This window comes from Gobius niger, assembly GCF_951799975.1.
Source record: "Gobius niger genome assembly, chromosome: 10".
Taxonomy (NCBI): domain Eukaryota; kingdom Metazoa; phylum Chordata; class Actinopteri; order Gobiiformes; family Gobiidae; genus Gobius; species Gobius niger.
The window spans coordinates 36,151,346-36,173,744 of NC_136861.1; the positions used below are offsets into that span (position 1 = coordinate 36,151,346).

General features: G+C 43.5%; 1 protein-coding gene across 1 annotated transcript; it reads right to left on the minus strand.

Moving 5' to 3' along the window:
• Nucleotides 1-836: 836 nt before the first annotated feature.
• LOC306969638 (junction plakoglobin-like) lies at nucleotides 837-20,292 on the minus strand. Its single transcript, XM_079565324.1, has 16 exons — nucleotides 20,166-20,292; nucleotides 19,411-19,635; nucleotides 17,823-18,067; nucleotides 17,300-17,538; nucleotides 14,152-14,353; nucleotides 12,580-12,724; nucleotides 9,974-10,077; nucleotides 8,864-8,983; nucleotides 6,753-6,971; nucleotides 5,538-5,690; nucleotides 4,916-5,035; nucleotides 3,229-3,379; nucleotides 3,036-3,157; nucleotides 2,206-2,248; nucleotides 1,951-2,091; nucleotides 837-1,754 (listed from the first exon to the last, which is right to left on the minus strand). The coding sequence occupies exons 1-15, from the start codon at nucleotides 20,179-20,181 to the stop codon at nucleotides 1,955-1,957; spliced, it is 2,241 nt and encodes a 746-aa protein (XP_079421450.1). The 5' UTR covers nucleotides 20,182-20,292; the 3' UTR covers nucleotides 837-1,754; nucleotides 1,951-1,954.
• Nucleotides 20,293-22,399: the final 2,107 nt, after the last annotated feature.

Sequence of the window (22,399 nt, forward strand, 5' to 3'; positions counted from 1 at the left end):
CACTTGTAAATCATTTCATAAACTCTATTAAAATGCTCTGTGTGTTGGGGGTATAGTGATGAGCATTGCTGCCTTCCATCGCAGGTATGTTCTTTTGTTGGCACTTTCATTCTGTTCTTTGTGTCCCTTGTGAAGCCTAAAAATGAGCATCAATGTGGCTGAGGACATAAAGTGACCCTGAAACACACCACCTTCTGATCTGAGTAATGACCCTGACATTGGGTGATTCATGAACCATTGTTCGCTATATAGCTTTTTTTTTTAGCGTTTGTTTAAGCTTTTGACTGAAAAGCAGTGTGTTGTTTTTGCCTTTTAGCTGAACCTCTTTACTGTTGGTACTTACAACATGTTGGGGTGAACATTGGCAAATGCCATGTTTAAGAAAGAAGATCAGGGAGCGGGGTTTGGGTCCAACGTGTAGATGGATTAAAGACAGAGGATTAAGTAATGCTCCTAACATTTGTTCCGTATGAAGATAATGATCGTAATGGTCCGGTTTATTTTGTTTTCATTGTACATATCTCTCGTAATGTTAATATTTACTATAATATATTCTTGTTTGACGTTATGTGTTATTTGTCACATGGTGCAGTCTCAGTTTTCCGGATGAAAACACTTGTATTGCCTTTATCTGAATTCCGTAGGAAGTATTCGATAGCCTTAGTTTAAATGTTTTGCAAATGTATGTACAATTGACCAATTTCATATATGTAATATTAAATAACTCTCTGCTTTCCACAGGCCCTCCCAATCTTCCAGACCATCACTTTAATGCGTTTAAATGACGTGTGTAAGCTTTGCCCTGCATGTCATTCAAGAACGATATGTTGTTCACGATGCACCTCTTTATGATTCAAAAATACAAACAAATGATTTATTTCCAATATGCTCAATATACACGTTTTCAATATGACTTTTATGATGACACCTATTCACCATCTGCACACTTAGACCAAGAATCAATTCTCTCTTCATTGACACATGGCTCTTCCAGCCCATCCTCCGTGTGCACTGCTGTTTCTGCTGCAGAGGAGGTGGCTGATGGGCGGATCCAGCGGAGATCCAAGAGTGCAGTTTTCATCCATGGAGAGGGTTTGGGGAGAACAGAGAAGGAACTGAAGTGTTGTACTGTTGGCATGGAGGTCAGTTCCTGGACAGACAATGGCTTTACTGTGCAAACTTTCATGCTCTTCCTGCCATTTCCTCTGATGCTGTTTGTTCTCTTCACTCGCCTAGTCTAACTTTCCAAGAGATACAACCTTTTCTGCCACTTGTACAACAGATAATATGGTTTGTGTTGAACAGCTTTGGGGGACACATGTACAACAGTGCTTCTTTTCTTTCCCTTTTTTTTTTTCTTTTTTACAATAAAGATTTATAAATATTTCACAGTATGAAAACTCTTTTTGAATCGGGGTCGGGATTCCAAACTCTCCAACTCAGGTCCGTGTCTTCGAGACGCCTGAAGGAAATCACACTGTAACATGAGCGAGAAACATGCCACACTGATCATGTTGCCACACGTTGAGACGGGTGTTCAGAACAATCGCACTGTCCACACAGAGCTGCGATATGCCGATCCACGTGGGGGGGGAGGGGGGTTAGTCTCATCACAGTCACAGACACAGGGGAACAGACGAACAGGATACTCGGGTGCAGCGGACCCCCCCTCTCTCTTTCTGACTGGTGCACCGCTCTGTCCAGGAAGAGCCACAGAAAGCCTCCGCTCAGTTTGGCCTGTCTGTGCAGACATCCTGAAACACACAAAACACGCTCAGACGCAGACAGGAGACTAAAAATAAGGTCAGACTTATTTGTCACATGTGGGTCTGGTGTTTGTGAATGAATGTTTCTGAACGTGAGTGCAGTTAGCATGGATTGTTCATATGAAGTTATAGTCTTGACAACTTCAGTGTAAACACGTCCACAATGAAATAATAAGCGTGGTACTCTGTTAAAGTGGCTGGGTGTAGGCCTGGCAGGGGTCAAAGTTCAGGTCCGGCAGGTATGGCTCTTGGAGGTGAGGGTCCAGGGGTAGATTGTCCAGGGGCAGATCAGTGTAGCCATATGCCGGGTACGGGACGGCCACCTCTGAGACGCAGAAAACAACTGTTACATATTCTGAGAAAAGCAACAAATGCTCTACAGCTGAATTTATGCATCAGTTCAGTTCAGTTCAGTTCATTTTGATTATGCAGGTCTTACCTTCAGCAAGGTACGAGGGCTCCAGAGGAACCACAGTGTGGGCCTGGTCACACAACACAGAAAAGACAAGAAAATCATTGGTCCATGGTCCAATCAACCCACCTCTATGGTTCCATGGCCCAACAAACCCACCACTATGGTTCCATGGCCCAACAAACCCACCTCTATGGTTCCATGGCCCAACCAACCCACCTCTATGGGTCCATGGCCCAACAAACCCACCCCTATGGTTCCATGCCCCAACCAATCCACCCCTATGGTTCCATGGCCCAACCAACCCACCCCTATGGTTCCATGCCCCAACCAACCCACCACTATGGGTCCATGGCTCAACCCACCACCCCTATGGTTCCATGGCCCAACAAACCCACCCCTATGGTTCCATGCCCCAACCAATCCACCCCTATGGTTCCATGGCCCAACCAACCCACCCCTATGGTTCCATGCCCCAACCAACCCACCACTATGGGTCCATGGCTCAACCCACCACCCCTATGGTTCCATGGCCCAACAAACCCACCCCTATGGTTCCATGCCCCAACACACCCACCCCTATGGTTCCATGGCTCAACCCACCACCCCTATGGTTCCATGGCCCAACAAACCCACCTCTATGGTTCCATGCCTCAACAGACCCACCACTATGGTTCCATGACCCAACAAACCCACCACTATGGGTCCATGCCCCAACAAACCCAGCCCGTGTAAGCATGTCACCTCTATAATATGATGTCCTCAAGTGTTAACTCTTTGACTGCCACTGACAGAAATTTCATTCATAGTAATGCCAACCATAGCCTGGCACGGATGTTTCGATGTCCCCGTCTTACCATGTCCCAAGCCACGGGGTCGTGCTTGAAGAGAGAGTGGGTCAGCTCCACAGACACTCTCTTCCTGTAGTCAGAACTCTTGTCCTCGGAGATGCGGAACAGCACGGCGGCGGCGTAGGTGGCTGCCAACACACACAAGTATGGATTAGAGCGACCTCCTGAGCCACCGCTGGTGCCTTCGAGAGGGCGGTACCTATGCCTTCGTTGGGGGAGTGCAGCAGCTCCATGAGCGGTGCCGAGGCGCCCTCTGCGTCGATGAGTTCTGCCGACTGTTTGTCCAGAGCCAGCTCGCACAGCACGCCCGCCGATACCCGCTTCACATTCTCCACGTAGGAGTACAGCAGCTGCACACAAGTACATAACCCATAACCCCACCTGAAATAGGCCTTGTGTGTTTAAACAGTCTTCAGAGTACAAGAGTGAGAAGAAGCTTTTGAAGATCGAAATGAAACGACCTCAACTCGGTCAACCCGGTCCAGTCAACCATGTTTGATCATTTAAAGGACGACTAAGCCTACACCAACATGACTCTATTGTGTGTTTATTGGAGTTTACCAGCAGACAGTAAGTGAAACTATCTTGCTACAAAACGAAGATGGGACGCCCTTTTGTTTCTCCTGAATGAGCAAATGTAGGGAAGAGCTAAGGTGAAGAAGCTCCGATGGACAGTTTGAAGAACCTGGGTGAACCTGGGATCCCACACAAGAATGGCTAAAGTGAGAAGACTGAGGTTTTTTGGAGTGTGCAGGCATTTGATCAGGATGTTTTAGGACTCTGTGGTAGCCGCTGCTATCCTCTTCACCTGAGGTTCCCAACCTGGGGGGAAGGCCGGGGATTGCAGGATGGGTCTAGAGCAGATATGGCCAAAGGTCTTGATGTGAGGGCCACTTTGGATTTTGGAACTTTCCACAAGGGCCAGACCAATTGCAAATTTTGTTGTTTCAAACCATTACAATTCTCAGATAGACTGTAATCTCCTAAACACATTAAAGCAGAACTAAGTAACACTTGCCCCTAGAGGACATAAGCGCCATTGCAGGTGTCGGAGCGTTACGTTTTTTTACTCATTAATTGTCTGTCCCTTTGTCTTTTCTGTCAGCGTAGTACTTATTCTCACAGAGGGATATTGTACATTAATTGGCTGTAAATACTGTTTAAGTGGCACGAGCCCGCAGCTAGCTTTGCCTGTTAGCCTGTTAGCTTCTTCTTCGTGATTGCTTTAGTGTGTGTTGGTGCTCCGGGTCGGAGCAGGGAAAGCTGCAAGTGTAGTTTTCTGCCCAGAGACACCAGGGGGAGATGAAAGAACCCCCAATCATCCCATCAACACTTCTATTACCTCCAGAGGGATTTATTAAGTTAAGTTATACTTTATTATTAAGGTAAACAAGTTACATAGTTCTGCTTTAAAAGAGCAACAAAATAGCAGCAGTTCTGCATTATCTTTCTTTATTAGACAATGCATATTGGGCTTGGTCATGTTTTGAGGGTCGGATTGAAGGGCTAGATGAGCCACAGCTTTGTCTGGACAGAGGGTCAGGTCATACGTGATTTTATTTGAGTTAGCTAAATGGTTAAAAATCATCAAATATGATTGACAAAGAAGTACAGGTGCAGAAAAAAAATATTTCAGTGTATTTGTTTGAAATAAAAGCTTGATACATTTGTGGGGGGCACGGTATAGGACTGGGGGGGTCTCAGTCTGATATGAATGCTACAAAAGGGAAAATGCATCTGAAAGCAACTTCTGAAAGGTGTTTACAATACAACAGCTCGGCCTAGTGGTGAAACCATGAACTGCAGATAACTTCAGCTGCAGTTACATGTGCTCTGTTTGTGGAGCAAAGCACAGCGGAGTCAGGCTCATGGGAGTGTGAGTGTACCTGCACAAACAGAGGGATGGTCTGCATGCTGGCGATCTCTCCTCTGTTAATGGGGTCCCGAGCCAGTATGTGGAGCGCCCCCGTGCAGCCCTCCACTATTTCCTCCATACGCACACCGTCCTGGTGACAGTATTCAAACTTTAGCAGAAAATCACTCCAAAGACAAATGTGACTTTGTTCGACTTCACTATAATATACCAAATCCTAAAATAAAGCAAAACAAAGATCTTTTTAGTAAAACTCTAGATAGGACGTCGCCATAGTAACACATTGGAACAAATGGCAATTGTGGCGGCCATACTATGACTGGAAATACCGCTCAATTTTATCCATTGAAATACAAATGTAATGTCTTTTCTCCAAATACTGACTGAGCTTATGCCAACTCTAGCAAGAAAATAAACGTTAAGCATTTTTATTTGTAATTAAACAGTAACAGACTTTTTGTCATTCTAATTGGCTACATTTATAGATGTTCTTGTTGTAAACACGTATATTTACATTTGCTTTATACTGTCTAACTCTGTATTACAGGACTGTTTTAGGCGTTTTCGTCGATAACATTGATTAAAGTTGTTGTGCGGCAGCTGTGAGAGAGTGCTTGGAACTGTCCTGTTTGTACCTGGTAGGTCTGCTGAGCGGTGGAGTCGTTCCTCTGGATGTCCTGGTGGGCCTTCAGGAGCAGGTTGACCAGTCGGGGGATGGCTCCGGCCTCTCTGAGCGGGGCCTGGTTGGCCGGGCACAGAGCCAGGTTTCTGATGAGGCCCACGGTCGCCTCGGGTGAGAAACAGAAGCATGAGAATTATTGTGTGTTTTTACAGTGGTTTATACAGAACAAATCACAGAAGCAGTTTAGTTACGTATCTTCCAGGGTTATAGGCCCCATAGATGAACGTATGGTGATGCTGGTCAACCTGAGCAGTGGTATCTCAGCGTTATTACCTGGAGATCTACCGATACATGTCTATGAAGGGCTCATGGGGTTTGAACATTAAACATTTTTAAACATATAATGCATTATACGACCAAATAAAATGAGGTAAAGAACATTTTTATCGACTGTTGGACCTCGGTCACCAATAATGGGTCATGTTGCCCAAAATAATGTTAAGCACGGAGCCATTGGCTTATTTCCTGTTTGATAATTTTGTCTGCAATGCGCACACTAACCACCAGGGGATGCTGCAGCTCCACAGAACCCTGGATTGGCCTAGGACATTAGCATCCTTTAGCCATGCTACATTGTAGTCATTGGGTTAAAAAAAAGATATAAATGTAAGTAAACATGTAGGAGCCAGGAATTTATGAAGCAGTGAGCTAGCGCAGCAGCTAACATGTCCGTCAGCAACCGAAGCGGCTCCGGTTAGTACTGGCTGCTACAAAATAGCAGGGCGTACATGTTTCAAAACACTTAAGTCTTATTTTTGGCCTGTGACACACCAATGGAGATTTAATTGTACCCAGTTTTGAAAATACTATCGGCTCCATCGTCAATACACGGATTCAGATGACTTTTGTCCACTCTTACAGGCCCCGGGATGTTGGCAGTTTTGTTCTAATGTTATTCTGGAGGCCTGTGGACGATTGCTATAAACCAGGAATCCCACAGGAAATAACCACAGGGCTGAACCAGGCGAGTACGCAGGCCAGTTTACGTCCCCTCTCAGGTAGATCAGTTGCCCAGAGAAGCATTCTCTCAAAGAAATCCTTTGAAATCCCGGAATTGTGGGCTGTGGGTGGAGGTTATTGCATTGGAACCTCCCATGTTCAGTGTGTTGCCCCTGAACACACCGTGACGTCACCTGCACACCCACTACAGTCACCGGGAGCGCCTCACCTTGACCACGGGCCAGTAGTGCGGCTGGCTGAGCAGCTTGACCATGGTGGGGACGCCGTAGTGCAGTCGGACGGCGTTCTGGGCCAGCTCGGCGTCGGCGTGCCGGGAGGTCAGGTGACGCAGAGCGCACACCGCCGGCTCCGCCACGTCCTCCTTCTGCCCCGCCCGCAGCACCGCGTGGATGAGCGCCTCCACGCCTCCGAACTGAGCCACCAGGGTCTGGAGGACGCACAGAAACATCACATTAAAGGAGAGAATAAAAAAAAACATTCATCCAATATCAGGATTTCATTGCAGAAATATTCACAAGTTTCAAATAGATATTTCTAATTGTGTTGTTTGCCTTAAGCTGCTGGTTGGACATAAACAACATAAAGACATCCCATTCTTCAAAGTTTCCAGGTTTTTCATATTCAATATTTTTTTGCTCGTCTAGGTGATTAAGGCTATTAAGAATGTGTAAATACAAAGATTTTTTATGAAAATGCCAGTTTTTGATTATTTTGAAAAGCAGGCTGTTAGTGTGAATGGGTAAAGCTGAGAGTTTTGCTTTGTCCCAGTGGACCAGGACGCGCTCTGGCCCCGCCCCCTCAGTCATACTGTCAAACCACCGGTATTTACACAAGTGTGCTGGTTCAAGCTTTTGCTAAAGCGGAGAAAATGCTTACGCAGGACATTATCATCTTTGCATGTGCCACCGCACGTCAGCTCGTACATTTAAATGTGTCCGAAGGGGACAGATACTTCTTCTTCTGCCCTCGTTCCTCGGGTCAGAATCAGAGGAAAACTCTAAATGGAAGTCACCGTCACACAGGCTCCTCCCTCTGTATGACAGATGATGAAGAAATTGCAGGAGTGGACACATTTAGGTCCAGAACAAGCTCATCCATGACTCTCTCGCCTGTATAAGTGCGTTTACGAGTCTTCCTTAACTGACTCGTTAAAAGTCGATATTGACTTTTAACGAGTCAATATTGATCAGATTGTCATAAAAAAAAAAAAAAAATCTCCAAAATGTCTTTCCTGTATCACAGTTTGGGAACCCCTGGTTTAAACCAGTGAAAAATGTTATCATGTATGGGCTAACCTCATGAAGAACAAAAGGAGTGGCCTTCACATAATTCATTGAACCATAGTGGATGATGGTAATCTGGTGCTATTTTAGCATATGGAACCAGATGAAGTATTTCATGTAATCCACCTTCTTGGCATTTAAATGATATTTATCTCTTTTTCCCTGCGCTAATGGAGTTGATCACCCTGATTTATTTAGACTTTAGCGAGAGGCTAACTTAACCGGGAGTTAGAAGTTTGATAATTTGACTCATATCAGTGCTTTGGTGTGAATTGCAGTGATTTGTTTCCCCAGTTCATACTAATCGCTCACTCACTCACATTAAGCCTCACACAGAGTGCACTAACTCACAGAAACACTGTACAGAAATATTCAACCTCTTTTACCCTTAAGTCTGGTATCACTCTTAATGTTGGAGACACAGGAAAACAAGACACTGGGTCTAACATATAAAACAGCACTAACTGAGCGGAGGAGTTCATGCAGGAGGTGAATCATGACTCTTGATTCTCACAAATCTCACGAATCGCATATCACTGATTTGGTCTTGTTGGACCAGCGCTGCGACCTGCGACATGACAGTCCTTTTCCGTTTATGACAAACTAGTTCATGCCAAAAACGTCTGCTTTTAAACCATGCTCGAAAACTCGTCTGCAAGTTCATGAAACTGATACAAATGCTTTAGAATTAGAAGCAGTGTTTTCCACACAAATGTCTGAGTTTACAATACACTAAAGGAGGACAAAACTAATGTCGTTCCAGGTATAGTGTAAGTATGTGCGTAGAAAAGACCTCCAGCACACACTGTAGTTGTCATGTCAGGCAGTTCCAGACTACACCCGCAGAGGGCGCAATGGAATCAAAATCAACTTTTTGAAACATACAAATAATTGCAGATGATGCTAAAAAGTTGCTAAATTGAACTATGAAGCTGAAATGGAACAAAATTTGAAAAAGCTAGTTTTTCTTATTTCGTAGTTTGACGGTGCCGAGTTCCCCCCACAGGATCAAGCTTCCCCCCTCTGTGGAGCTCACCTTGTTGCGTGCGTTGTTGCAGGTGAGGTTGGACAGGATGCCTGTCGCACACGTCAGCATGTTGACGTCGTCTGAGCCCAGCTGCTTCACCAGGATCTGCAGCAGCCCGTCCAGGCCTTCCTGATCACGGGGAGAGCACAGCGTCAACTACACACTCACCGTCAGGACGGCACAGACTTTAGATTAATAACATGGTCCTCATGGTAATGACACAGCAAATACATACACAACTTTCACTGTACTTCAGAGGTTCTCAAACCTAACGGAATCTAGTCCAATTTAGGTCAGTTTTAAACCATTTCTAGACTCGGTTTAGTCCTGATACAATCTTTATTTGGACCGTGGAAGGTCATCACAGACTGGTGACGCTACTGCAAAAGAAAAGAAAGTTTTAAACAGAGCCGGGCTGTCGGTCCTGGAGGACTTCAGGCATAAGCCATTATGAAGAACAAACTGCACCAGCCAGACGCTATTTTGACCTTGTCTCCTCTGGGAGGTGCTGTCGCTCCATTAAATGTGGCACATCTCGTCACAATGCTTCTTCCCTCGAGCTTTTTGCTGTGGCGTGGTTTCAGTAAGCCTCAGTGACGTGCAAAGATCCAGTGTCGTCCATTTTTCACCAAGATCCGCTATGGCGCACTCTCCGCGTGACCACAGTGCAAAGCCTTCTCCAGCACATCCCAAAGATTCTCATTGATCTGGACTCTGTGACGGCCGATCCAGCTCATTAGGCAACATAGATACAGACGGCAACGCGTCATACAAGGGGGCGTGGCCTCGCTGAGGGGGAAGAAAACCACTCATGGCAATCACAACTTTTCACACTTTTTATCTGATTCCTGGCGGATCATGATCACATTTATCACACACAAATGTTTATTTCACTGCAAATGGTTCAGTAGAAGTTAAAAACGGCACTTGTTGCTAACGTTAGAATATGTAGCATGGAGCTAACGTTAGCTTCCTGGTTAGCATTGTCCGTATTTCTGGACTGTTGAACCACCTTGCTCCTCTTCATGTGCATGACCCACACATTGTAAAGTGCTTTGTGTCTATGAAAGCGCTGTATAAATAAAGTCCTTCCTGCCTCTTTATGACAGCTTTACGCACCTGTTTAGTGGCTGCGTCCGAGAGGTTGCGTAGCGTCCACAGACAGTTCTGGATGAGTCTGTGGCTGGATCCAGTCAGGTGGTGGCCCAGAGCCTGCATCCCTCCTGCAAACAGGGCAACATGTCACCGCACACACAACTGCACAGGGGAAAGGAGGATTATGTGCGGATCATTCTACCTAATGTGTCGCAATCACACAACACAAACTAAACATGGACGGCAGCACCAGTTCAGTGGTGGAAAGTAACAAAGAGCTTAAGTGTTTGTGAATTGTCCAGGAAGGATCCAACAAAATAAAAACATCAACTGGACTGGGTATATTAAGTTGAGGACATTTCACTTCGATCTTCACAAGCTTCTTCTCGTTATTGTAGTCAAAAATCATACAATTAAGAAATTAGTATACAAGAGCAAGAAGAAGCTTCTGGAGATAAATATGAAACGCCTTCGACTGAGTCTGGCCTGTCCAGGCACACGAGGTCTCCCAGTAGGTTTCAAAATGACTTGTTTTTAAAAGTACTTGTTCAGTAGACTGAACACTTTTGTTCTCACTTTTTTGGCTCCCATTTTTCATTATGAAGACTGCACAGGTGCCTTGGCTGTCTACAATAAAAGGACACTCTGAAGTGTTTATTTATTGGAGGACATGAGTAGTTTTTTATGCATCTGGTCACGATTTTGCCATAAAGAACACTGGAGAAACTCGCTAAGACCAGGGGATTATACAGATATTCTTTTCTTTTTTGAGGACTGTTTGTTTTTTGTACTTTTTGCTGGCGACAGAAGATGAAGTGTAGAAGCTACCGTGGAGTTTGTGGAGTTTTAATGAGGCTGAACAGACGTGCTAAAACAATGCTACTGTGGTGAGTCCATTGTCCATTTCATCTGTCTGTGTGCTGCTGTTGCTAACTTTAGCAGGACATTAAGACTCCTGCATTGTTAGTCTGCAGACGATATGTATTAGTTGGATCACAGTTTATAAATCCTGAAACCCTGATGCCTAGTTGTGTCTGTACATGTCTGATGCTCTGAGTCTGAATGAGAGTCTGTAACTTTAGTTCTGTGATTATTTGCTTTTTAGCCTGACAAGCAGTAAAGGCATTAAGTACAGTGCCTCTCGAAAGTATTCATACACCTTGAACTTTTGCACTTTTTGTCATGTTTACAACCCTAAACATAAAGATTTTATTTGATTTTTTTACTGAACGTTCACACACAAGTAACAAACAGCTGTGAAGTGAAAGCAAAATGATACATGATTCTGTTATTTTTCAAAAAACAGAGAACCGAAAAGGGAGGCGTGCATAAGTATTCATACAGCATGCATGAATACTTTGTGGAACCCCCTTTTGCTGTAATAACAGCAGCAAGTCTTTTGGGGTTTGACTCTACAAGATTTGCACATGTAGAGACTGACATTTTAGCCCATTCCTCTTTACAAAACAACTCAAACTCTGTCACATTAGAAGGAGAGCGTTTGTGAACAGCAGTTTTCAGACCTTTCCACAGATTTTCAATAGGATTTAGGTCAGGACTTTGACTGGGCCATTCTAACACATTAATATGTTTTTATTGAACCATTCCATTGTAGATTTATCTTTGTGTTTAGGGTCATTGTCCTGCTGAAGGTGAATCTCCGCCTCAGCCTCAGTTCTCTTGTGACTCCAGCAGGTTTTCCTCCAAAATGTCTCTGTATTGGCTCCATCCATCTTCACAACTATTCTTACAATCTCCCCAGTCCCCACTGAGGAAAAGCAGCCCCACAGCATGATGCTCCCCTCCTTGTTTGATCTAATATTTTAGATGGGCGACCGTGTCTTGGTAAGTTTGCAGTGGTGCTTTACTCTTTCCATTTCTGAATGATGGATTGAACAGTGCCCCGGGAGATGTTTAAATCTTGGGAAATCTTTGTGTAACTTAACGCTGCTTTAAACTTCTCCACAGCTTTATCCCTGACCTCTCTGGTGCTCCTTGACCTTCATGATGTTGTTTAGTGACCAATACACTCCGACCACAGCTCTGAGGGCCTAAAAGAACAGCTGTAATTATTCTGAGAGTAGATTACACACAGGTGGCCTCTATTTAATGGTTAGGCCAAGGTGTGAACATTCTGGAGTCATTAGAAATGTTTTAAAGGCAATTTAATGCACTCAGAAAATGCTGTATGAATACTTATGCAAGCCCCACTTTTCACTTTTCTATTTTAAAAAAAATAACAGAATCATGTATCATTTTGTTTTCACTTCACAGTTGTCTGTTACTTGTGTGTGAACGTTCAGTAAAAAAATCAAAATAAAATCTTTATGTTTAGGGTTGTAAACATGACAAAATGTGCAAAAGCTCAAGGTGTATGAATACTTTCGAGAGGCACTGTATATCGCATAGTAAAACACGTAGGCCTAACAGAGTGTGCAATAGCCCCACCTAGAGGTTACATCACCAGCCGCCACTGGCTACATGTATTCAGCAGAAAGCAAGCCACATGATCTGCTCTGCAGAGATTAGAGTCAGGTCTGAGGAGAGTGGAGCCCCTCAGAGTCTGAGGCAGATGTAGTTTTGGGTTTCACTGCCTGAGACTAATGCTGAGTGAAGGCCGGCTCACGTACCTGCCTCCACGATGGCCGGCTTGTTGCTGGAGCAGACTGACAGCACTTTGAGCACTCGGCTGGTGGTCCAGAGCAGCTTCTCGTAGTTGTAGTTCCTCATGATAAATACCAGGCCCTCTGGACCTCCGTTAGCCAGGATGATGAGCTGAACAAGAAATATTAAGAGCTTTATATATATATTAAAAAAAAGCATATTCATATATAAAAAAAGCATGTTCAACTCTTTCTTTTATTACATTCATAATGTCTCTTGATGACAAATGTAGTTTTTAGGTTCTTTTTGAAAGACACCTGGTAAAAACAAACAAAGCTGTTCAAATACCTTACACGTTTCCTCAGAGGCGTCTCTTATTGGGACACATGGGACGCACTTCTCCACTAACCACCACTCGGCGGAGGGTGCGGTCACACTGACAGGTTTATTGCTTTTGTCAGTGTGGCCACGCCTGGGAAGAACAACACCCAAAAAGAGACGCCTCTGATGAAGACGGAAATACTTCCTTGTCCGTCAAAACGCTGAAGGTATTTGAACAAGCTTTGTTTGTTTTAGTGTCTTTCTGAAAGAACCTAAAAACTAAATACGCATGTTCAACGACTAACATAACATTCATAAACCCAGAGCAGTCGGCGCCATCTTGTTCCAAACACACTTTACACAGACTTCACTGGATGGTTGAATATTTAGCAAAAAAAAAATCGAATTACATTTTAGTTCAGCACCATTACAGTTTGCACAGAATGTTTCACACAATTTGTTTGTTTCCACTCATCTAATTTGATTTCATTAGAAACCAGGATGTGGCAGCAGGCGTCTCGTGAGTGGCATGAAATCATTGTGACTAGTTTAAATCTACGCCAATCTACAAGTCCTTTACTTTTCTTACCTTTCCTCTTTTCATAATATTCATTATTTAAATTAAGCCAAGAAAATCCTCCGGCTTTACTTACTGTGATAAGTCAGATGAGCGGATTGAAGGAGAAGGACTGAACCCAGTGGTTTCCCAAAGGATCATTTCTCTCATTCTGATGGATTAATCCCTGCACTTTTTTTTCTTTCCTATTTATTATTTTTGGAAATAGATTACTGGATAAATGGAGCTAAACTAAACCTGATCTGAACTCAGTCATTGAACACGAATTTCGCAACAATATTATGTTCAAACTCGTGCGTAAAAGTCTCAAAGGAGGTCGATTTATGCAGAATATCATCTGCTCATCAATATTAAGGCTCATGTTTCACTGTTACAAATACAAACCAGAGCTTTTACACACAGTGTCTCTCTCCTCTCTCTCCTCTCTTTGTCTTTTGGATTTATCCAAGTTAATGCTCCCTCAGCTCCGATGTGAGCGGTCATCCTGTTGGAACTGTTTTTCAGAATGATGAACGGCATTCAAAATGTTCCGTCAAAGCTTAAAATGTTCCATAAAAGAAGGAGGAGTCTTCAGCTGTATATTGGGGACACATCCTGGTCTCACTCTTACACTCTTATTCTTACTGCCTCAGTAAATATGGGATCTGGTCAGAGCACATTCAGTCAACATCAGCAACAGCCCCCCTCCCCCCACACTCACCTTGCTCTCCTGGTTGCCGTAGGACAGCAGCTGTAAGCAGTCCGTGGTGATGGCCAGGAACTTGGGGTTGTTCTTCTTCAGCAGAGGGACCATCCTCTGGAGCCCGTCGGCCAGCCGCACCGCCATCTTGGATCCGTCCTGGTGCAGGAGCAGGTTGTGCAGAGTGGTGATGGCGTAGAACAGCACGGACTCCACCGGAGAGCTGCCCCACAGGAAACACCACATCAGTCTACACACACTCAGGGTCTGGTTCTTCACGTTTGTGTCACTGGTGTGTGGAGGCCTTGGTCTCACGGTTCACTATCGTAAACTATTAAGAGGAAACCACACTCGTTTTCTTTAACTGTGTTTAATTATCATCTCGGCCTGTGAGCGCTAAGACATGCAGCGAAAATGTCGCCGCCGAAAAGTGCTAATGAGCTTCCTTCTTTCATCTGTTCGTCCCGTTTGTGTGAAGGTGCACCGTGTCCCTCTCACTCCTCGCTCGGCTGTTTAAAGTGGGAAAGGAAAGGCGTGCGACACTTGAAAGCCTGGGTGCCCACACTTTCTCACTCGCAAACTACTTTCAAAGTCAGTAAGGCCCAGAGAGCCCTACGAAGGCACACGGGAGTTTTTATCAGGGCTGTTCATTAATTGGACGTCGAAACATTTTTGAATATAAACTCAAAATAATTCAATTAAAATGTATAATACTGCAAAATAAAATGGAGAGAAAATATGAAGGAAAATCCCCCTGAAAAAGACTTCAAAATCTTGTCAAGTCCTAGAGCGTAAAGTGAGGGGCTGGGGACCGTTATATTTTATTCAATACAGGTACTTTAATGATGCTTGCTTTTCGATACCGATAACTGAACGATACAGTATTTGTATTTAACACAGATGTTTCTTAAATGGTCTCTTTTCTTCTTTACTTCAGCTCCGTGTACATTTTCTCGTGTGTTTGTAGCAACTTAGCGAGAAGCTACAGCGTTTTCATTGTTCTGCTGCAGCTCATTTTCGCTCAATATAAACATGCTGTATGTCTTTCATCTGGATTTTCTGAGGACTTTTTAGTCGCTGGTTAGTTGGTTGGTTTAGTTTTTCAGATGTATAAACCCCTGGACATAAAACGGCGTCAGAATGGCCAAAACTGCGCTAGCCGCGAGTTAGCAATGTTAGCCTGTATGTTGTAAATGCTGCAGACGCTGCAGCACTAAAATCCAGCACAGACTCTGATTTAGAGAGCGCAGTCTGTAATAAAGTCAGCTCTATGTGGATTATTGTATTTCCACTAAAGAATTCTCCAGTTTGTTGCTTCTTCTCTCCTCAGCTGAGAGCTGCGCCTCGTAGTAATATACTAAACGGTACCCGGTAGCCCTGAAAGTGATAGATAGTCTGTGATATGTTCTGTGATATGTTCTTACCTGAGCTTAGACGAGTTGATGCGTACCTGTCTGGTCTTTGTGCGTGCCCTCAGTCATGCAAAACGACCAAAGATGTTAACATTTGGCCTCTGCCAATGTATGTATAGGCACAAAGACCAGACAGGTACGTATGAACTCGTCTAAGCTCACGTAAGAACAGATCACAGTGTGGAAAAACAGGGGCCTGTTCCTTTAAAGAGTAGTATGAAAACCTCATTTGGATAAAAAGGCCCTAAAGTTTAGTCACTTTGTCTCAAGGATTGTTACTATTTGTGGGGACACTTTACCCCACGAATAGTAACATTTGTGGGGCAAAAGGGTAAAACTGGTAAAAACATGTGGGGTGAGCCTAAAGTGGGTACTTTAGGTTCACTGCACATGAGTGCAGTGAGTCTTTGTGAAAGAAAGTGAAGATCTGCACATGAAGTTGGTCCCGTCTTTAGCCGCTGCTGTCTCCCACAAAGGAAATGACCATATTTGGATATTGGGAAACGGCAGGAGCGGCGGAGGGTTAAGTCTTTTATTTTATTTTTACACTCTGATACACTCATTTCCCATGATAAACAGCCTACAATGATGGTATATATGATAAAGTGACACAATGATGGTATATATGATAAAGTGACACAATGATGGTATATATGATAAAGTGTTACAATGATGGTATATATGATAAAGTGTTACAATGATGGTATATATGATAAAGTGTTACAATGATGGTATATATGATAAAGTGTTACAATGATGGTATATATGATAAAGTGTTACAATGATGGTATATATGATAAAGTGCTACAATGATGGTATATATGATAAAGTGACACAATGATGGTATATATGATAAAGTGTTACAATGATGGTATATATGATAAAGTGACACAATGATGGTATATATGATAAAGTGTTACAATGATGGTATATATGATAAAGTGTTACAATGATGATATATATGATAAAGTGTTACAATGATGGTATATATGATAAAGTGTTACAATGATGGTATATATGATAAAGTGCTACAATGATGGTATATATGATAAAGTGTTACAATGATGGTATATATGATAAAGTGTTACAATGATGGTATATATGATAAAGTGTTACAATGATGGTATATATGATAAAGTGACACAATGATGGTATATATGATAAAGTGACACAATGATGGTATATATGATAAAGTGTTACAATGATGGTATATATGATAAAGTGTTACAATGATGGTATATATGATAAAGTGTTACAATGATGGTATATATGATAAAGTGCTACAATGATGGTATATATGATAAAGTGACACAATGATGGTATATATGATAAAGTGTTACAATGATGGTATATATGATAAAGTGTTACAATGATGATATATATGATAAAGTGTTACAATGATGGTATATATGATAAAGTGTTACAATGATGGTATATATGATAAAGTGCTACAATGATGGTATATATGATAAAGTGTTACAATGATGGTATATATGATAAAGTGTTACAATGATGGTATATATGATAAAGTGTTACAATGATGGTATATATGATAAAGTGTTACAATGATGGTATATATGATAAAGTGTTACAATGATGGTATATATGATAAAGTGTTACAATGATGGTATATATGATAAAGTGTTACAATGATGGTATATATGATAAAGTGTTACAATGATGGTATATATGATAAAGTGTTACAATGACGGTATATATGATAAAGTGACACAATGATACTCATTATTTGGACTCGCCTGAGCATGTGCACCAGTGCCGGGATGCCCCCTGACTTGAAGATGACCTCCAGGCCCTCCTTCTGATGGGACAGGCTGTGGAGCACGCTGCAGGCGCACCGGGCCGTCTCCGTGTCCACGGCCGCGGTCATGGCGCGCACCAGCGCCTCCATCAGGACCGGAGACTGCACCAGCACACGCCGGCTGGCCTCCTTACGGGTCAGCTGGTTCACGATCAGCGCCGCCTTGTTCACCACCACCTGCAGCCGCACACATGTCAGCATTAGGGGACACTCTCACCGGCAGCACGTTATGTAGGTCTTGGCTTTCAAATGAGGCATTACACTGGCCTATAGGCTGCAAACATTTAGATTTGGAGGAAATGCACTAGGTTAAGGTGGGGGTTAAACTGTGTTTTAACAAGAAACTAGATGCTAAGAGAGCAGTCCATCTTCATCAATTGTCCTTTCCATTTCAGGTCATAAATGTTTAACAAATCCTACACGCCTTAGCTTAAACCTGCGGTGTAGTTGCGTGTGCTCACCGGATCGTCGTCGGACAGCAGCTTGGTGAGCTCGGGCACGGCCCTGGTGGCCAGCTCGGCGTCGTCCTGGTAGTTGATGAGGTGCACGATGGCGTTTTTGAGGAGCTGCGAGGGTTCGGCCAGCCGCTGCACGTGGCTCTGGCTCATGTCGGACTGGGCGGGCAGCGCACCCTCTCCCTGCGCCAGCGTCTCTGGAAACATGGCCGCCCTCACCCTCTGCGCCCGGGTGAGCGCGCACTGAGGATCTGAGAGCACAGTGTGTTGGATCAAGAGGATACAAACTCACTTTAAGACAAATAGAATCATTATAAAAGAGCATTAGAAATATAATCTGATGAAGAGTCGCTTTTGTTCAGCAGAGGTTCGTTTGTCGGGTGTTATGGCTGGGGTTTGATGCTGGGGCTGTCGGTGCTGGCTTCAAAAGGTCTATGAACTCAAGCATTTATAACAGTTTTCAAACTGTCTTTGAAGATCCCAGTATCCAGAAGCCCGTTCCACCTGGCCTCAATAACTTCAAACCAGTACTAAATTCCCATATCATGAAGGCGTTTGAGCAATTTTCTCCTGGCCCAGCTCAGCCCCTGGTGACCCGTTACAGTTTATATATCAGGCCTAGGTGGATAAAGCCCCTCTGCAGAGTGCTCTCTCTCACCTGGATGGGTTAAAGGCTCTGTCAGAGTCAGATTTTTTTTTTTTTACAACCAAAACAGTACAGACTAAACAAAACAGCAGAATATACATCATACATAAAATAAGATTTGGACTCCAATGTGTCAGACCCTTCAAATAAGACAAAAACACATCCCAGACTCGAAAATATGATTTCTTCCAATTCCGTAACTTGGCAACTAAGTAAGGATTAAACAACTCGGAGCCGAGTATTAATAATGACATTTTCTAAATGTTATTTTCATTTACTAAACCGGCTAAATATGTGAAACTACAGGGACTATTATATGTGCTGGTCTTACACTGTCTGAAGGCCCGTCAGAGTGAACCATTCCCTCCCCACTGTGAGGATCTGTCAGGCTCAACCAAACAACATCAGCACAGAATCACAACACAACAGGACAAAACCAGCACTTTTCTGTGGAAGTAAACACCGATATGCGGCACTCGTGGGCAGGAGTTATTTCACTTTTTCACTGTTTAACCTGAAGCTAGCTAGCTAGCTCAACCAGCTCAACTGTTTATGGAAACAGCTGCGGTGGAGTCGCTCACACCTGGGCCCCCCCAACTGAAACTTTTATGTTTGACTTTACTAATCCAGACAAATATGCTTAAATGCAGGATCGTTTTATGTACGCCTGAAAATCATGAATAGTGCCTTAACCATTTTCAAAAGAAATGTAAAGCTCATATGTTATTAACAGTAGCTAACCTAGCTGCTCACTCTCCTCTACCTTACATTTATCAAACGTTTTGTTTTGGCCAAAAAACGTTGAAATTAACCACAAAATCCGTCAAGGCTATGACAGAGATAATACGACTGCGCAGCCTGACCCAGTGTGATAAATAGTGATTTGTTATCCTCTAACAATCAAACTTATACTACATCGCTTCTGTTAGTGTCACTGACGTGACTGACCTGTTAGATTGTCTGTCGCGGTGCCCTTGTCAGCCTCTCCACCGGGAACATCACCGGGGCCAGCACACACCCCTGAGGTACTGCTGGAGCCCTTCTTGCTGCCGCTGTAGCCCGCTGCGCTCTCGTCGTCCCGGACTGTGGTGGCTGCGGACTGTATGCCTGAGTCCGAGGCGTAGTACGTCTGCTGCCACTCCGTCACCTTGGCCACACTGTCAGAGTCCACCACTGCAAACACCGGGGTCACAGACCTAAAAGCAGCCTGTACGGGCTAACACACACTAACCTGAACACACTCAACACGTCAAGTCTTGGAGAGATCACGTTGACTGAGGTTTGTTGGTTTATTTATTCTGAAATAGGCCACAGGTGTTGTCTAAGTCTTGCTAATGTCTGGGGCAGCTTAAACTTTGGCCTCCACTGACACTGACCTTGCAGTAGGGTTTGAAGTGCTGTGACACTCCAAAGGTGGAAACTTTGGTCCAAACTAATCGATAGCTATGCTTTCTTTTTATTTCAAACCAAGTCATGTTAAACTAAGTAATGTGGGTAATTGTAAAGACCTAAACATGCTCGAAGGGAGACATGTATTTCAGCTTACAGGAATGGTGTACAGTCTATTTAATGATACATCTAAACCAAAAATGGCATCCTAACTGATGACAAAAACAGCAATCAAACATATATTTTTGGAATTACTCAAATAAATTCACATGCAGCAGCGGTCCAACATTTGGGGCGGGTGTGTACGTACTTACTTGGCATGGACATCATGTTGAAGCTGTGCCCTGTGTCCGGACCTGCGGACACCAGAGCACTGTTATTATACTTTATCAACTCAAAAGCAATCTCTACGGATAAACACACTGTGACTGTGACCTTCCCTTCAACGCCAAGCGCAAATTCCTTCTGAGCTCACCCCATGTTTCAATTGGATGTCACTCCTTATTCATGGTTTAGACAGGGAACAGGAAGTCAATGCTTTTTAATGCCATTCCAATGCCCAAACTCTATGTTTCTAACGCCACAAATCAACAAAATCTGTGAGCACTTCTTCCGCTTTATCCGGGGGCAGCAGTCTCAGATGCCCATGACTTCCCGATCCACACACACCTCCTCCAGCTGTTCTGGGGGGACCATGAGGCAACACCAGGCCAGCTCAGAGACATAGTCCTAGGGTAAAGGATCGGGGAAAAAATGTATCTGATATAATGGTGTTTAATGAGAGTGTTCCAGCAAATGTTTTGGCCTGTTCCTCGAATCCATCACATCAGACCAAAAGTGTTCCTGAAAATACAATTTACAAATGAAGCACTGCATAGTCCCACCAGCGTGCCCTGGGCCTTCCACGAGGCCTTCCACGAGGCCTTGTCCCCCCTGAAGTAAATTACGCACAACGGGAATGTTTTTTGGGGAAAAAATGCTGAATGTGTTTTAGACCAATTTTCTTCCATTTTTAACAAACATTTGCAGGAGTCAAAGTCATTATTTTCCAAGAGGATTTCAGTTTTAATGCCAGTTTGAATCCAATTTAAGGCTTTTTAATTACATTTATTATACAACTCTTCACAATGCAAGTAGAACGCTTTATTGACTTGAATGGGATTGTCGTCGTTATTTTCTGATAGAGGACGTCTGAAAGTTCGTGCTTGTAATACAGGTCTTTCATATCACTCCGCATTAGTCCGGTCACTTGTCCTAACGGAAACTTTGAAGTCAATTTGAATATTTACGGGGAGGCCCAATTTACCAATTCGCCGTCTCCAAAACATAAAAGGAAACACCAGAGACAGAAACTTCTAACAGCTAATGAGATGAATGAAACTGAGGAAAACCGACACGAGAAAAGTACCAAAAATAATACAGTTTGGGCTCTGAAAGTCTTCTGAGATTGGGTAAAAGAGACTCAAAACACGTCTGTCGTGGAAGATGCAGATGGGTTGAACACATTATTAAGCACATTTTCCCATCCGTGCGAAACAGCGCTGGAGATGTCTACTCTGCTCTGCATATCGGCCCTGACAGCCATTTCAACATCCTCAGAAACCCGCTATTCAATTCCAGCAACAATGTTTACACATCGCTCTTAAAGGGATGTTTCAGGATTTTTGACATAGGGCCTCATTTCCTCGTTATCCAGAGTGTTGCTGATTTCTGGAGATATTTTTTTGTAATTTATGCAGTTCTTATATTTGAAGAGTTTCGTGGTGCTAGGCTAGTGCAAGGCTAGCGCATTTCTATGGTATCAGCTAGCCTGCATTAAAAACAGTCTGACCCGCTCCACAGAGCACCTGAGGCAAATCACTTATAACACCAGACTAACCATATAAATGTCTGTTTCCAGTAATTTTAACCATTTTGCATTTAAAATACCTTATATTTGAGCAGCATCAGCTTGGTGGTTGTATAAGCTATCCGGCGGTGGAGTGATCTGCTAGAAAATAGTCCCTCAAAATGCGATCATGTGATGCATGTAGGGATGTCACGGTAACCGGTGTAGCGGTAAACCCCGGTAATAATTTTTAAGGTGAAAATGACCGTCTTGTTTTGTGTTTTTATTATTATCTTGGTGAATAACCGCACCCGCGGTGTCGGCACGGTGAGCCTCACCAGCCACCGTCTCATCTGCTGCAATTTCCGCGCGTGCGCACTTTGTTGTTTGCAACCCAAACAAAACTTTCTCGAGGCTGGAGTCATGTCCGACACGACAGCGCGCAGGATCTATCAGCCTCAGAGCTCAGTTTGCGGAGCGTGCAGGAAAAAGTTTATCTTCGTTTCTGACACTTATAAATAGTACATGTAACACCCTCGAAACATCAACAACACATCCTTATAGTTCCTTTACTTTGATGTGAAAAGGCTTTGTCTGTATTTTTTTATGTAAAAAGCACTGTTAAACTTTTTGAAACGATTTCAGTTTGTGTAGGACTATCAATGCTTTCTGAACATATTAACACACATTTTAAAAAAATACCGCGATAATACCGAAAAC

Bases quoted from the DNA above. Each gene is read 5' to 3' on its own strand.
- LOC306969638 (XM_079565324.1), bottom strand. The intron at 18,068-19,410 runs GTCAGTCACGTC...CTGTGCTCTCAG, and splicing joins CGCGACAGACAATCTAACAG to ATCCTCAGTGCGCGCTCACC. The intron at 6,972-8,863 runs GTGAGCTCCACA...TGCGTCCTCCAG, and splicing joins GCAACAACGCACGCAACAAG to ACCCTGGTGGCTCAGTTCGG.